Raw genomic sequence first — 16,638 nt, forward strand, 5'->3', positions numbered from 1 at the left:
TCTTTAGTTGGAAGTATTCTTCTGTTCAACAGTTGAACAGAAGAAAGAAACATATCCTGGGCTGGAAAGTGGCTCAGTGGTAGAGCGCATGAATGAGGCCCTGGTTTCGATTCTTCAGCACCACATAAGCAAAAAGCCAGAAGTGGTGCTGTGGCTCAAGTGGTAGAACGCTAGCCTTAAGCTGAAGAGCTGAGGGACAGCGCCCAGACCCAGAGTTCAGGCCCCACGACCGGACCCAAAAAAATAAAAAGAGAAACATATGCTGATTCAAATCTAAGGAAGGAAGCAACCATTGAAATCCAGAGTAGAAGTAATCTGTAGGCTGAGAGACTGATCTAAAAAGGATTTAAGAGACATGGGAAGTAAATACTGGATATTAAGTACTTGCTTGTACCAGTGACTCATCCTGTAATCTGAGGATACAGGTTTGAAACCAGCCCGGGCAGACAAATCTGTGAGACTCTTATTTCCAATTAAACAACAAAAAGCTGGAAGAGGCATAGCTCAAGTGGTAGAGTACCTTTTGCTAAAATACCTAAGTGAATGTGAGGTCCCCAAGTACTGTTCCCTCCTCCCCCTGCCACACACACATAAGTCCTTATTCTTTATTTATTACTTTTTTTCTTTTTTTTCTTTTTTTTTTGCAAGTCCTGAGGCTTGAACTCAGGGCCTGGGCACTGTCCCTGACCTTCTTTTGCTCAAGGCCAGTACTCAACCACTTGAGCCACAGTGCCACTTCAGGACTTTTCTGTTTATGTGGTACTGAGGCTTTGAACCCAGTGTTTCATGCATGCTAGGCAAGCACTCTACCACTAAGCCACATTTCAGCCCTATTACTTATCTTAAATTTAACCTGTCTGCGTAGATTTTTAAAAGTCCATGGCGATAAAATAAGAGAGATAGGATTCCTTTGACTCTTACATTTTAATTTGCATTATTCCCATTCCCATTGTAAAGCAGTTACTTTAAGAAAGCATGCTGTGTACACGCATGCATGTGTGTGTACACATGTGCTGGTCCCAGGCTTGAACTCAGGGACTGGAGGCTGTCCCTGAGCTTTTTGTGCTTAAGGCTAGTGCTCTACCACTGGAACCACAGCTCCACTTCCAGCTTTTTGTGGTTAATTGGAAGTAAGAGTCTCACAGACTTTCCTAGCTGGGCTGGCTTTGAACCACCAGTGCCTGACTAAAAAAAATTTTTAGTGTGTTGTGAGGGTGGGAGGGGTATTGACACACACACGAACACATGCACATGCCAGTACTAGAACCAGTAACTGAACTAACTCTTAACTTACTCTGTGCCCTAAGCCTAGATTTGGTTTTATGAGTAAATCACAGTGAGAAAGTCAAATGGAAAATCATTATTAAGCTTTCAGTAACTATTTTTAAACATTTTCTGTAAATTGCTTCATCTAAAGAGTACCACAGATTTAAATTTGAAACAAATTTATACCACGCCCAAATGTTGTGTCTAACTAAGGTCTTCACTTAATTTTTTTCAGATGGATTTAATGCCTTTTATCAACAAAGCTGGTTGTGAATGTCTTAATGAAAGTGATGAGCATGGATTTGACAACTGTTTACGAAAAGACATGACTTTCTTAGAATCTGACTGTGATGAACAGGTAATTGAATGATTAAGTTAAGGCTTTTATTTCTTTATCACATTCCCATCTCATGGCATGTCATCCTTTCCTAAATAACCACTTTTTTTCCTTCATTATACCATTCAGTGTCTTTCACTCCCGTCCTTTGGCCATCCAGACTCACTTTAGTTCTATTCTGACTGAGCTGCCTGGCACATAAGGGGAATTACAGAACTCTTTGTTTGAATTCCTTCCTGCTGAGTTGGATCATTACTAGTATTTGCTCCTTTGTTTTTATCCCTCACCTGTCTCCTGTACCTTTTTCTTTTTTTGATTAGCCCAAACACATTTATTTGCTAACCAAAGGAATGAGACCAGTTAAATCACTTAGAGACTATTGAGACTTAAATCACTTTGAAACTGTTGCTTGTAAAATGTTTGTGATATGGATTATTGAACATAGTAGTGGGGAAAAAAAGTAGCAGTATGTAGATTTGCTTATTGAACTGAGCCTTTTCATTCTTGCAGCTAATTCCTCCAAAGTGATCATGGAATTTTATTTTACTCTGTCACAGATATGACTACAGGTGACATGGTTTATGACACACTCCACCACCAGCTTCCCATCTTTCAGTTTTCTTGTTGGGCTTTCCTTCCCATCCCACGCCTGATGCTGAACCAATGAACCCTTGAAGTTTCAGACCTTCTGCCATCAGCTTTAGTTTCTTCAGAGGGCTCTCAGTTTTTATGCCAACCTTATTGCTGTTGCAAGTGATGACGCAGTCTTACTTGGCCATTACACCCATTTTTCACAGAGCAAATCCTACTCCTATTTCCTTCATGTAATCATCAAAACTTTGGCTGTCTACCATCCACTAACTTTCTATAATTGCTTAAACGTAGCCATGGTGGGTTGAGAAGGGGGGATGTGCATGGTACCTTTTCACACACAGATGAGTTTGTGTCTATAGAACTGAGACTAATCTTATAAGCATTCCCTTCTGTGACTAGCTCCTCACTCTACATATAATTCTGTACTACTTTTTCTATGCTTCCTTGATTGCCTTAACTTGCTGTCTGTTCTGTTTCTGCTTTGTTCCTATTCTAGTTAATCTTGTACATGATCACAAAAATTATTAGAAGTATAAACTCATGTTTCTCTTATGGCAGTTAATTGATTCTTAACTGGTTTTAAGATATTTTACTGAGTTGAACTGTTTTTGGCTTTCTGGTCTCATCTATTCTTTGCCTGTGATTTATTTGCTTAGATGTGGCATAGTTACTAACTTTCAACCCACTGTAACTGATCAATTATAAAAGGTAGTGCTAAGCTGGGTGCTATGGCTCACGCCTGAAATCCTAGCTACTCAGGAGGCCACATCTGAGGATCACAGTTCAAAGCCAGCCCAGGCAAGAACATCCGTGAGACTATTATCTTCAATAAACTACTCCAAAAAACCAGAAGTGGGGCTGTGGCTCAAGTGGTAGAACTCTAGCCTTGAACTGAAGAGCTGAGAGATAGCGCCCAGGCCCAGAGTTCAAGCCCCATGACTGACAAAAAAAAAAAAAAGTAGTGTTATAGTAAAAAAAAAAAAATTGGCCTAGTTATTTTCTTAGACCACAGTATGATTCTTTTTTTTTTTTTTTTTTAAACCAGTCCTGGAGCTTGAACTCAGGGCCTGGGAACTGTCCCTGAACTTCTTTTGCTCAAGGCGAACACTCTGCCACTTGAGCCACAGCACCACTTCTGGTTTTTTCTGTGTATGTGGTACTGAGGACTCAAACTTAGGGCTTCATGCATGCTAGGCACTCTACCACTGAGCCACCTCCCAGCCCCATTCTAAAATTATGTATCTGTATACTATCTTTTTTCTTATCAGAGCTACTTATTAGATAATGAGTATCGTTTACATTGTGTTCTTCCTGAACCGTGTTGTTAAAGTAATGGGATGAGGGGTATCATCATCAGACCTGTTTATAGCCTCCCTAAAAATCTTCCTGTTAGGAAAACTGTTTTAGCTTAGAAGCATAGCTGCTTTCAGTAGACAATTTTGGCTGGAAAGTTCTGAGAGCTAGCATCCATATTAATGTTTTGTATACAAGTTCCTGTATATGGCCTTAAGTTTAAAATGAAGATTGAACTCAGAGACTTGGTTAAACTCAGCTCTTGTTAAATTTTTGGTAAAGGCTGGAGCCTTACCTGAGGAGGATTGTGTGGGAGATGCTGGAAATCAAACCTGGAACCTCATGCACTCTACATTCTGGGCCTAAGAATCTTACTCTCTTGAGTTTGGGATCACAGTTCATGTGAAAGTTAGTCTCTTCATAACTTGTGCATTGCTACTTGACAAACATGGAAAAGCAATATGCTAAAACTTGTTCTTTAAATTTTATATTAATTTGGGGATTTTGTTGTTGTTTTGAAAACAGTTTGCTTGCCAGTTTATAATTTATAAGGGCTTTGGCTCCTCTACATTATTTTAGCTGATTTACTCCTAATTTTTTTGCCATTCTTTTACACAAATAATTGATGGTGGTATTTCTCAAATGTCAATCTAATCAGTTACCTTCAACTTACTGATTTTTCATATTACATTAGTTTTGTGTTAAATTAAGTAGGATTTTTTTTCTGCATCTGTTATTTTAATTCTCCTTAGGTATCTTGTGTATTCAGGGTGCTCAAGAGCCCTTTTATAATAAAACTCTTTTCCCCACAGCTACTTATCACTGTGGCATTCAATCAACCTGTTAAGCTTTATTCCATGAAATTTCAAGGGCCAGATAATGGTAAGTAAAAGACAGCTTTTTATTTACCAACCTACTGGTTGGTTACCTGTGTTAGCATACATTGAAAACTATTATATAGACTTGGATATTCTTTTTTTGAGAAAGAGTGAAATTGTAGCAAAATATAAATGAGTGGGCAAATAAATATGAAATTATCAGAGACTGAAAGTAAGGAAGTAATATAATACTTCATTTTTTTATTTCTTTTTTTTATTGTGAAAATACTGTACAGAGGGGTTACAATTACATGGGCAAGATAATGAGTACATTTCTTATTAAGAATTGTAGCCTCCTCCTTTGTTTCCCCTTCCTATCCCTTCCCATCCTCCTCCCCCCACCAAAGTTGTAAAGTTCGTTTTTGACATAACGACTTGCACATCTCATTGTTGCAATGGGTCCACCTGTATCCCTATTTAAATGATTTGTTTTTTCCCTTCCCCTCCACAAATTAGATCAACATCAAATACAGTGAAAGCAGGGGTTATACTGTGGGGGAGGGACATACAAAGCAACAAAGAAATAATATTATAAATGTGTTAGAAACAATTGCATGAAAGAAAAAAACATTTGAATACATATCTTAGGGTTCATTTCCCTAACATCAACTTATCTGACCTTTTAATTTTGGAAAGGTTTGTTTTTTAACAAACAAACTACTGAGTCATTTATTTCAGCTATCAATTCTTAGCAACCGTTTTTTAGAATTAACACTAGGAGAGATTGTTTTCAAATCCCTCCTATTGTAAATAAGAGACTTCAGACTTTACTACAGGCATATCAAAGTGTTTGCATAGATTAGGGTTTGTCTTTTGTGAAGTCAAACATTATTACTTATCTACCTTCCCTTTGTTTCTATTACTGTTGAATTTTTTGAGGGGATTAAGGGAATGGAGATTTAAGGGTTTGGGGTTTATTTTTTGATTCTTTGATTGGACAGAATAGCTTATGTCCTGTTTACAGAGAGCATTTCCCTATCATTTATTATTCTGAATTTTTATATAATTTTTCATTAAAGTTGCAGTTTTACCTTGGTGCTGGCAAGCATTCTTCCTTGCTTGAGGCATTTCCCCATTTCTTTTGCTATTAGTTTTCTTTTCAGGTAGAGATTTTATTTTTGTCTGGGTTTGCCTCAATCTGTTATCCTCCTGTCTCTATCTCTTGATTGAGATTAGGGTTAGCTAAGGTTATAGGCATGTGCTGCCATGCTTGGCTAGTTTTTGAGATAAGATCTTACTAATTTGCCTAGTTGGCTTCAAATTCAGTACTGCCTCCCAAGTATCAAACCATAAACCACTACAACCAACTTTAAAAATGAGTCTCAGTACTTAGCCTAAGAAGTAAGGAGTAAAATACTTTGTATATGTGGTCTTACTGTGGGCCTTATCTTATATTTGAGGTGAAATTGGCCATTTTTATGATTCTCTTTTGCCTAAATGTTTTCAGCTCAAGGCTAGCACTCTACCACTTGAGCCACAGTGCCACTTCCAGCTTTTTTCTTTTTGCTTATGTGGTGCTGAGGAATGGAACCCAGGGCCTCAGGCATGCAAAGCAAGCACTCTACCACTGAGCGACCTTCCCAGCCCCTGCCTAAATGTTTTCACTGATGATGTTTTTCTTCCAAATAATCAAATGAACTAGTTGTTGGCAACTACAAGTTCTAACTTAGTACTATTTCTTTTATGAAAATGTATTAATCTGCATATAATGTTAGAATCCATTGTCATCTTTATACTTCTTTGTCAAATTCATCATAGTATTTCTTTTGTAGTAGATGTAATGTGTGTGTACACATGCATGTGTATGTTTTTTAATATTTTATTTCTAATATTTACTGTTAAGTCAAAAAAATACTAGTAAATGAATCTTGGGAGGGCATTTGACTGTCAGTCACCAGTGTGAGTCTTAGTGGTAGAGGTCTATAAAGATTTATATATATAGGTATATACAAATATGTGCCACTTATATCTTTGTGTAAAGTATGACTAATAAATGTAAGGAAGTATAGTATGTTTGCAGTTTTTATCATTTAATTTTATTTTATAGGTCAGGGGCCTAAATATGTAAAAATTTTTATCAACTTACCACGATCTATGGATTTTGAAGAGGCAGAAAGAAGTGAACCAACTCAAGCTTTGGAACTGACAGAAGATGATATTAAAGAAGATGGCATTGTTCCACTTCGTTACGTTAAGTTTCAGAATGTTAACAGTGTAACTGTAAGTAGTATTTCACTAAGAAGAAATTTAACAAGTTTATGCATAACAATACTGCCTTAGTATTCTAGATGATTCTGAATAGTCCATTAGTGTTTGCCCAACAATTTAAAATGAATAAAATTATCATGGGTTAAAAATTGTCTTTATAATTTAGCCATGCACCCTAGAGAAGAATGACAGGTTGATTTTAAATATTTGCAGGCTTTGTTAATTCTAGAATATTTATACTTAAACTAGAGTTATTTGTGCTGTATCTTTCATACCTGGTGATATATATCTCCAGTTTAAACTGACAAAACATATACATCAATCAATTTGTTTTCTAGAACATGCAATTTATTTACTTTTTTTTTGTGCCAGTCCTGGGCTTGAGCTAAGAGCCTGGACATTGTCCCAGGGCTGCTTTTATTCTACCTCTTGAACCACAGCTCAAGTTCTGGCTTTTTGATGGTTAGTTGGAGTTAAGAGTTTTGCAGACTTAACTGCTTGGCCTGGCTTTGAACTGCAATACTCAAGATCTCAGCCTCCTGAGTAACCAGGATTACAGGCATGAGCCAGCAGCACCCAGCAAACTGACCTTTTAAAAATACGTTTACATTTTATAAAATTACTCAAGGTATATCTAAATACTAAATAGTGTCTGATTTAAGTGATACAAAAATTCCACCTATAAAAAAAAATTCCACCTATAGAAGTCAGCCACTTTTTAGCAGTTAGTAATTGTTCTTGAAAATTGTATAATCAAAACCCAGCATCCGGGGCTGAGAAGATGGCTCAGTTGTAGAGCGCTTGCCTTGTATGCATGAGGCCCTGGGTTCGATTCCTTAGCACCACATAAGCAAAAAAAGAAAAAATCTGGAAGTGGCGCTGCGGCTAGCCTTGAGCTGAAGAACTGAGGGACAGCGCCCAGGCCCAGAGTTCAGGCCCCGTGACCAGACCCAAAAAAAAAAAACCCAAAAACAAAAACCCACCATCCTTCTCTTTACCTCTTCCTTCCTGTCCTTTCGTGAGAGGATAGGACAGGTAGACAAGAATGACGTTTATAGTATCTAGAGAAAGTAGAAATCAGCACAGAATTATTGAGAACAGGCTATACCAAACTTGTAAAATGTCTTTTGTGGGGGCTGGGAAGGTGGCTCAGTGTTAGAGCGCTTGTCTTGCATGCCTGAGGACCTGGGTTCGATTCCTCAGCACCACATAAGCAAAAAGAAAAAAAGCCATAAGTGGCGCTGTGGCTCAAGTGGTAAAGTGCTAGCCTTGAGCTGAAGAGCTGAGGGACAGCACCCAGGCCCAGAGTTCAGGCCCCATGACCGGATCCCAAAAAAAAAAAAAAAATTTTTTTTTCTAAAACTTTTTAATTTTTAACTTTATATTTTTTTGTTTCTATTAACTTTTTTTCTTCCTCCTATAATTTTTATTTTAGGGGTTATATGTATGTGTACTTTTTTTCTTTTTTGTTGAATTTTTTTTTTGTTTAGCTCTACTGACCATTTTAATAAAATTATCAACAGCAGTTTGTCCCATTGTAACCATGAATCTCATACTCTTTCAACATTCTCTGTAAAGAAAGCCCTAATTCTGACTCCTCCATACTATCCCACTAAATTACCATGAATTTATGTGTGTGTGTGTCATGACATCCCTGGAGAAGGTAAGAATAGCAAGACAATGATGGGAGTTCAGTCTTCTAGGAGCAGTAGTCTAAATGCTATATAACTTAGATTAATCCTTACAAACAATGAAGGGTATTTTTAATAATAATCTGTGACTTGATTAAACATAAAACAGACTCATGAAAAAAGGGTCATAATAATAAACGCAATTTTTTTTGTAGATATTTGTTCAATCTAATCAAGGTGAAGAAGAAACAACAAGAATTTCGTATTTTACTTTTATTGGTACTCCAGTCCAAGCAACTAATATGAATGACTTCAAACGAGTAAGTTTGTTCAATGATAATAAGGGGAAATAAAAATACAGTGATAGAAGAAGAATTTCAGGTGTTTCAGTAGTAATACTGCTTTTAAATATGAAGAGATCTAAATCCTCTGGCTTAAAATTTTATAAGGTTAAAATACAATAGTAAGTTCTCTTAGTCACTTTTGAGAAATATGTCAAGCCTTAAATGATATATATTAGTGAGTTGTAAAAGTAAGTGTGGTTAGAGAAAGTAGGAATAATTGAAAAGTAGAAGTAAGTTATTATTTGAAAGCTATAGTGAAATTTTAAGTTCTTGCTAATACTAAGCTTTTGATTATCACATTTCTATTTCTAATAAGTTTAAAATTACTTGAGTAATTTTTATTATGAAAGGATAAACTAAGTTTTTTTGTTTTGTTTTTGTTTTTTTTAATTTAAACTAAGTTTTAATACACTGATATGCTGACTTTCCAAATTGGGTCCTGAAAGAGTACATGTTAGAAAATAAATTTACATGCAACTTTTCTCAAAATTTTATGATTTTTTTTCTTTTCTTTTCTTTTCTTTTCTTTTTTTTTTTTTTTTTTTTTTTGCCAGTCCTGCAGCTTGAACTCAAGCCTGCGCACTATCCCTGAGCTGCTTTTGCACAAGTCTCTTTGCCATCTGAGCCACAGCGCCACTTACAGCTTTTTCTGTGTATATGGTACTAAGGAATCAAACCCAGGGCTTCATGCATGTTAGGCAAGCACTCTACCAAGCTACATTCCCAGCCCCTTTTATGAATTTCTGTGTATATTTTTTTAAAAGACACAGTCTTAAAGATTGCAAAAAATTCATTTAGGAATAAGGACCACCCTTTTATAGGTTTCTAGAACAACTAACTGATATCTCTACAAACCCAGATCATAGAATGTCAGAGTTTTTTTTTTTTCTTTTTAACTAAACCCAGGTGCTATATACAGCTTAAATGTGCCATCGCATAGGAGATGTATGTGTTTTCCTGTTTCTGATGGCTACATTTGATAGGCAACCTAGGGCCTGCAGAAAGAGATTCACAATAGACTTTGAGGGGGAATTATTTGAAGGGTTCCAAGAGTTCCAAGACCTCTCATTTTTTAGTGGGATCTGCAGATCTAATTTTAATTCAGTTATAGAAAAATTGCAAAATGATGATGCTCTTACAAAATTGTATACTGTTTTTATAGGATCGAAAAACTTGACAATATATCATTTATCTTGTCATTTTTATACTATATTCTCCTGTGTCATGGTTTAATTAAGTTTTGGGAGTGGTAGGAATAATTGAGTACTGAAAATCTGTCATACTACATGATATATATATATAAACGTATATATACATACATACACATACAAAATGTCATGTCAGAAGAAGCACAGAAAAAAAAAAAGAAGCAGCATAGATTAAATAGCTACATTTTGTGATGTGAGATAAGTTTTCCTGGGAAAATGTGTGAGCAACAAAGATGTTTTAGACTTCCACTTTAGTGCTTTAAGATTTTAATTTAATGCCATTGGTCTTGGCTTTAAGTATACCTTGCATAATTTGTTATTAGCATAGTTCTTTGTCTAAGACCTATTAATTGTATGTCTTACTATTTCAGTATTAGCCTTACCTTCCTATTTTTTACCTCATACTGTTTGAGTGCCAGTTTTTTCTACAAATAATTCTTATTCTGTCTTATCCATCCTCTTGCCAACCTGCCATTCAATTAGTTTTTAAATTTGCATTAATAATTGTCTGTATTTGTCTCCACATTGTTTTTGGCAACTTCCTTCCAGTCTTACATTTTTCTCTTCTTTAATTGCAAAAACTTCCTTTTCAGGGTCTTGTTCTTGCCTGAAAGTATTTGTTTTTTCATTTGACTTTTTTCACTTTAAATTACTGTAGAGTAGCATTTTTCAAATTTTTAAATCTTAAGTACCTATTAAACTGTGAAATATGGTTGAAAAGTAGTTGTTAAAACTAGGAAATTAAAATTTTACAATAGTGAATATGATACATAGTCACAATAATATTTGTAATTAAAAATTCTTAAAAAGAACCAATACAAGAGCATTATTTTATGATTTTTATGAATTTCTTTGTTACCTAAATAGAGTAGACTTGTTCTCAGACCAACTCCTGCATTTGGCCTTTATGATGTAGTCTCTATAAAACTCTATGGTACACTTGGAGAAGAATGAGTTGTAAAAGCAAAGAGCTATTTAGCATTATTCTAAAATAGGTTTGGTGTTACAGACTTCCTAAAATAGTATCAGGGACCCTAGTGGGACGAACCTTTGAACTGCTTTGAGAATAGTTTGAATCCTTTAATTTCCTTCCAGTCATTTATTGTCCTGAAAAACAAGCTTTAACTGTTCTTATATCATATGAGACATCAACTTAAATGTAGTGAAAAATTTTTATGAATTTAGTCCATTTGATTCTTATATAGAATTTGCTTAATTAAGCTATTGCTTTTTGTTTAATACTTTTTGTCTGTAGTACCATGCTAGTACAGTGATGATCCCTGTTCACAGTTTGCATACAGTAGGATAATGTACAAAATATGAAAGCTCCTAAAAATAAAAACATGACAAAATATTCTCATGTTCAGTGACATTCCTTCTTCCCAACAATGTCTGACGAGTGTAAGAAGCCTTTTTGGATGTCTTTGAACTAAGTTTTGAAAATAGAATTTGGATAAATGAAAAGATAAGTGATGGGTACACTGCTTTGAATGAGTAGATAATTTTAGTTTTCAGAATGTTCCTGTCCTTCCCCTTCTGTCACTAAGTAGTAATACTGATAAATCTTGGATGTAGATAGAAATCTTAGACCATTTTACTCTTTAAGGCTGTACTTTAGGATTTGATAGACTAGAATACAGCTTTATTTGTCTGTTTTTGGCTCTTAAAGGCATCACGCACAGATGATAACATACACTTCAGCTATTTGTTGTTGTAAATGTATTCTTTGTATTGCAGCATGAAAAGCTTACTGTCTTAATTGGAAGTAGATATTTTTGTTGCTAAAATAGCTTTTTATACAAGCTGCTTATTTTAGTATTAAAATATAAGTACAAAAACTAGAAAATTTTAGGGGCTTCTGCTTGATAGGGATTGAAGCGCATGTAAAAAGCAGATTTGTATCACTGTAATAAAAATAGACTTTTCTACACTGGCCATTCACCATATCAGCTAGTTTTGTAACATTTCTATCTGTTTATTTTTCAGCTTTTTTAATCCAACTCAAATGAACTAAACCCAGAAGATTTTTTTAAATGAAGTAATATAAAGATTGACTTTGTCTCACTCTACTCCCCTCCTTGCTTCTCTGCTCATCTAGCACCTGTCTGCTCTCACCCTTCCCATGTTCTCTCCAGTGCTGCTGCAAGATTTCTTCAGCTTCCAGCCTCTGGATCATCCTTGTTACCTAGATTTCCTCAACCATCTCTTCCTCCAGATTTCATCCTACTCATGATTCTCAGTTGGCCTTTTATTTGTTTTGGGCTTGCAACTAGATGCTTTAATTTTATTACCTTACTGTGTTGCTCACCACACTTTTTGTTTGTTTTTCCCCCCCTGCTATTTCATATTCTTTTTTGTTTCACATTTTGAGTAGCAAGTGGTAATATTAAAATAAAACATTATCAATGCTTTGAAAATTAATTATTTGGATAATGTTTTAATTCATTCTAGAGTTTAGCTTACCATTTAGGAGCTAGAGAATTATTTTGTAACTTAAATATAAATTAAATATAAATTATTTTATACTAGTAGTTAGTATTGGGTTATAATTGAGGGGGGTATAGTTTTTCTTTTCTCATTGAAATGTTAGCCCAATCTTTTTGTGAATTGTATCATCTGCTTTTACCTTCCTAACTGAGCTCAAGGCCAGTTAAAGTACTTATGGACTGAATGATCAGTGGACTCTTTACTGAAAAACTATTTTGACACCTAATTTTGATGTGCCTAGACTTGTTGTCTAAGTTGTAATATACTTAAGACAAAAGAGCTTGATGTTTGGGCTAAGGATCTACATTGGAATGCTGAATTTCTTCTTTTTTACAGAGAATACATATTGGCAAGTTGAAAGTTATCACCCTGTGAAACAGTATGCAGATTCGTGTCTTCTGTATCACATCTGCTAAAATTTTAATTTTTAATATTAGTTTTCGTCCTAGCTTAATCTAATAGCTTGTGTTTTGTTTTTTCCAAGTAATTTAGTGATCAGTAATGCTTTCACTGTTTATCAACATAAATTCATTTGTGATACAAATAATACCACCTCCCTTTCATTTTAGCACTTTTAAACATGATTTTCTTACTCTTGTCCACATTCACTTTTGTGACATTATCATCTTCCTTTTGAGCTTTTTTAACCTGTTTCTTTTTTGCAAAAAATAAAAAGTTTCATTGAAGAAATAAGAATGACTTTTCTTAGATGGGGGAGGGTGTTGTTAGCATTGTATGATTGGGAATTCAGTGGCATTTTTAAATGTTTTTACAAATGACATTGAACTAGCTATTTTTCATCATAGACCAGATACATACCCAGGGACCTTAAGAGTTTTGTTTCTTCAAACAAAGCACAACCAATTTAAAATAATGAAACACATTTATAAGTACATGTAGCTATTTTTCAATACAAATATATATTCTTGCAGAATTTTACAAGAGGGTTGCATTTCTTTAGGGGCATTTCTGCTTTGAGAGTATACTAATGACCAAACTATATACTTAAGGTAAATTACTCTGTTAGAGTATAAAACTCTCCCTCAGATTTTTTTTCAAAGTGTTAATAGAAAATAAGTTTTTATGCTGACATGTTTATAGCAAGCAGGATATATATATATATATATCTTTTTTATAGTGCATTTGTAGAAGCCAGGGTTTTAAAAACCTCAGAAATTTTTGTCATTTTTAATCTGCTTGTATTGCATGTCTACATATTAAAGGAAAAGTCTAGAAACTTGTCATTTTGTGCTTGAAGACATGAGTGTAGCACACTCTTAATTCTAGATTATTTTGTGATTGACATTTAATTCCTAATTGCCTAAAAATAGTAAACTAAGAATGTTTTACTCATATAGCATCATCTTTTTTATTAATGTCTCTAAACTGTCAAACTTGTTTGGAAAAATACATTACTTTTTCTTAAAACAGGGTGGGAAACCAAAAGTAGCATGCATGTGTTTTATTTTTAATTCCTGTGGCTAGGATGGCACATTTGCTCCCACAATAAGAGGACATTGCATGCTTTAAAAGGTCAGGGATTAAAAGTTAAGACCATTATGAAGGATAAAATGATTTCCACATTAGTATTTTTGAAAAACTAAAGCAATAAATTGTACATAAAACTTTTTTTTTTTTTATTTTTCCAGGTAGTTGGCAAAAAAGGGGAAAGCCACTAAGGTACAAAAGACACTGGAAGATCTGTTGCAGTCAAGATTTGCAGCTCCTGGATAATTGCTTGATTCTCTCCAGAAATTGTCAATGTTTCGTTCATTGCCATTACCAATAAATCATTGCTTTTGTTCAGATGCTATCACTAGTGTTTCTATTGTAATCTTGATACATGCAGTTGTAAATAAAAGTCACTACTTTTGCCAAGCTAAAATCTTGTCATTCCACATAAGTATTTTCAGTTGCATTTATTTGAGTATTTTCCAGCTTATTTTAGAGGAGACTTAAAGTTTGGTAATATTGTTTGAAAGCTAGTTTCTCTCTTAGAGGAACAAAACTGTTGTACTGAATTAAGGAGTACATTTGTATACACACATACATATACATACAGAGTGAGTGATTTTGGTAAATGCACTTAAGAATAACTAACCATGCTCAAGTAAATACTGAATTTTTATTTTAAAAAATTGGTTATCTAGGTGATATAGAAATTACTCAAATTATAAACTGCCAGAAACAAAAATCTCAGAGTTTACTACTCTTACCTAAACCTGTTAGGTTAATGGGATTGCAAATTCTCATGCCAAGATTTTAATCCTGTATAAACTACTTTGAGTCAGTCATTTTCTTTACTAATTGAGAACTATTGGCTAAACATCTGTATATTATTTTAGTCTTAAAGCTGTAATTTAGTAGGTGTTGGCAAGTTTAATTTTTAAATTTGAGTGTTTGTTAAATTCAGTATTTTAAGAGAATTATGACTTGGTTAATACATTTAAGAGCATTCTTGTCTAGAAATATGGTAAATACCATTTGCCCTTTGGAGACCAATGTATTTATATGTGAATTATGCAGAAATTATGTGGAAGTTTTACTGTTTAAGTAGTCACTTTCTCAAACCCAAGTGTCATTAGGTAATGTTTAGTTCATTTGTATGTGAACACAGTAACTTGTCTTGGTGATGTCTATATTGTATGTATTTCACAACTTTGTTGCCTTGGGTCAAGTTGGTGACAGAGGGCAAAAAAATAAAAGTTTATAATACTCCTAATATAGACCATGTCAGATTAATTATGCCTGAAATTAAGGATAAGATTAGATTAATATCAAGGGTTTTAGTTAATACTTTTGTACACTTAACCTTTTGGGGTAATTGTTATAAAGTGCCTCATCTTAGATACTGATGAACTCTGCCTATTTATATCTTGACAATTAAAAAACCCAGTAAAAGTGATCTTTGTAAAGGACTGAGCATTAGATTTATATTGTTTGTGTGACTTTCCTATAACTCAGTTGATTGTAAGACATTCCATAATTACTCAAATTGTAAATAATGAAAACATGTTTATAGGTAACAATAACTTCACTTATGGGAAGTTTTACTGTTACAAATAAAACATGGGTATTTAAGCTTATTTAAAATACCAAGCAGAAATGACATTTTTCCTAAATTAATACATCTATTTGTAAACACTGAAGAGTATAGTTATTTTAACAAGAGCCACTCAGTAGTACCTTCTAGAAAACTCATTAAATTTTATCTTGTTAGCAAAATGAGAATCCTGTTTGCATGTTTTTGTTAATTTTACATCAGGATGCTGTCCAGTGAGACCCAGCAGTGAAACGGAAGTATTGTAGTACAAAGTACCTGCTAAAGGTTGAGGAATAGCACAGGCGCACTCACTCCCGTGTCCCTACGGCTCTTTGTCATCAAGTCCCACATTTCCCCTATCTCAGTACTTAGCCACTTAGCATTCTGTTCAGCATTGATGTGTGAGTTTAAACCTGTCTTATCTTGATTCAATGAGGATATATACGTCACGTTTTGCAGTTTATAGGTATGCTCTTCATGTGCATTTCAGCATTTCATTCTTTGCTTCACTTAACACTTTATATTTGAGGGGGTGGAGAGACAAAAAATCCAAAATGGAGTTATGTGCAGGTGGCTCAAGACTATGATCCGAGCTAGTCAGAAGTCTGAGATTGGAGGATTGAGTTTTGAAGCCAGCCCAGGCTGAAAAGCCTGGAAGACTCCCATCTCCCATTAACTAGCAAAGTGCCAAACTGGAGGTGTGGCTCTTGATAAAGCATGATAGCAGTGAACAAGCAGAGGCCCTCAATTCAAATCCTAAGCAGTTTAGATCTTTCCATGTTCCCTTTTAATGTCACACAGACTCCTTTCTTAACCTCTCCTATCCTCCTCTCTACTCCCCTTCATGCCTACTCTTTTCTCCCCTTTCCTCTACTCTCCTTCTCATTTTGGAGCTAGGGCTGATCTCAGGATCTCACCGGTGCTAGGCAGGTACTCTACCACTTGAGCCACACTCAGATCTCTTGATTTTTAGTTATTTTTTTCAGTCCCTAGGCTGTCCTGGAACCACAATCCTACCACATAGCAGATCCTATAGGCATTTGCCAACATGCCCAGTTTGTTGAGAAGGGTTCTCACTAACTGTTCAAGCAGACTTCAAACCATGATCCTCCTGATGCACACCTTCCAAGACACAGTCAAGCTTAAAATCTTTAATACTATAGTAAACATAAAGAACTGGAGGTAAGTAACTTACTTATGTCTTCTCCCTTGTAAAAGTAAATAAAATTGCTGATGGCTCACACCTATATTCCTAAACTAAGACTATAGCTTGAGGTTAAAGCCAGCCCAAGTAAATCTGAGATCCTTACATACAGTTAACCAGCAAAAACCTGGATGTGGAGCTGTGG

At 34.8% G+C, this 16,638-nt stretch overlaps 1 protein-coding gene across 4 annotated transcripts in view; it reads left to right on the plus strand.

The window, feature by feature from the left end:
• Positions 1-14,052, plus strand: part of Txnl1 (thioredoxin like 1) — a 32,748-nt gene extending 18,696 nt beyond the window's left edge. The window contains exons 4-9 of one of the 4 annotated variants that reach the window (XM_070029072.1): positions 1,502-1,624; positions 4,303-4,372; positions 6,416-6,588; positions 8,423-8,527; positions 12,583-12,625; positions 13,896-14,052. In XM_070029072.1, the coding sequence (XP_069885173.1) occupies positions 1,502-1,624; positions 4,303-4,372; positions 6,416-6,588; positions 8,423-8,527; positions 12,583-12,621 (510 nt within the window). In that variant the 3' untranslated portion in view covers positions 12,622-12,625; positions 13,896-14,052. Of the gene's footprint in view, positions 1-1,501; positions 1,625-4,302; positions 4,373-6,415; positions 6,589-8,422; positions 8,528-9,105; positions 9,265-11,745; positions 12,108-12,582; positions 12,626-13,895 lie in introns of those variants that run through there. The other 3 variants (XM_070029073.1, XM_070029071.1, XM_070029074.1) reach the window with 3 other exon arrangements.
• Positions 14,053-16,638: the final 2,586 nt, after the last annotated feature.

Source organism: Dipodomys merriami, unplaced genomic scaffold, assembly GCF_024711535.1.
Source record: "Dipodomys merriami isolate MVZ:Mamm:240054 unplaced genomic scaffold, mDipMer1.0.p SCAF_2, whole genome shotgun sequence".
NCBI lineage: Eukaryota > Metazoa > Chordata > Mammalia > Rodentia > Heteromyidae > Dipodomys > Dipodomys merriami.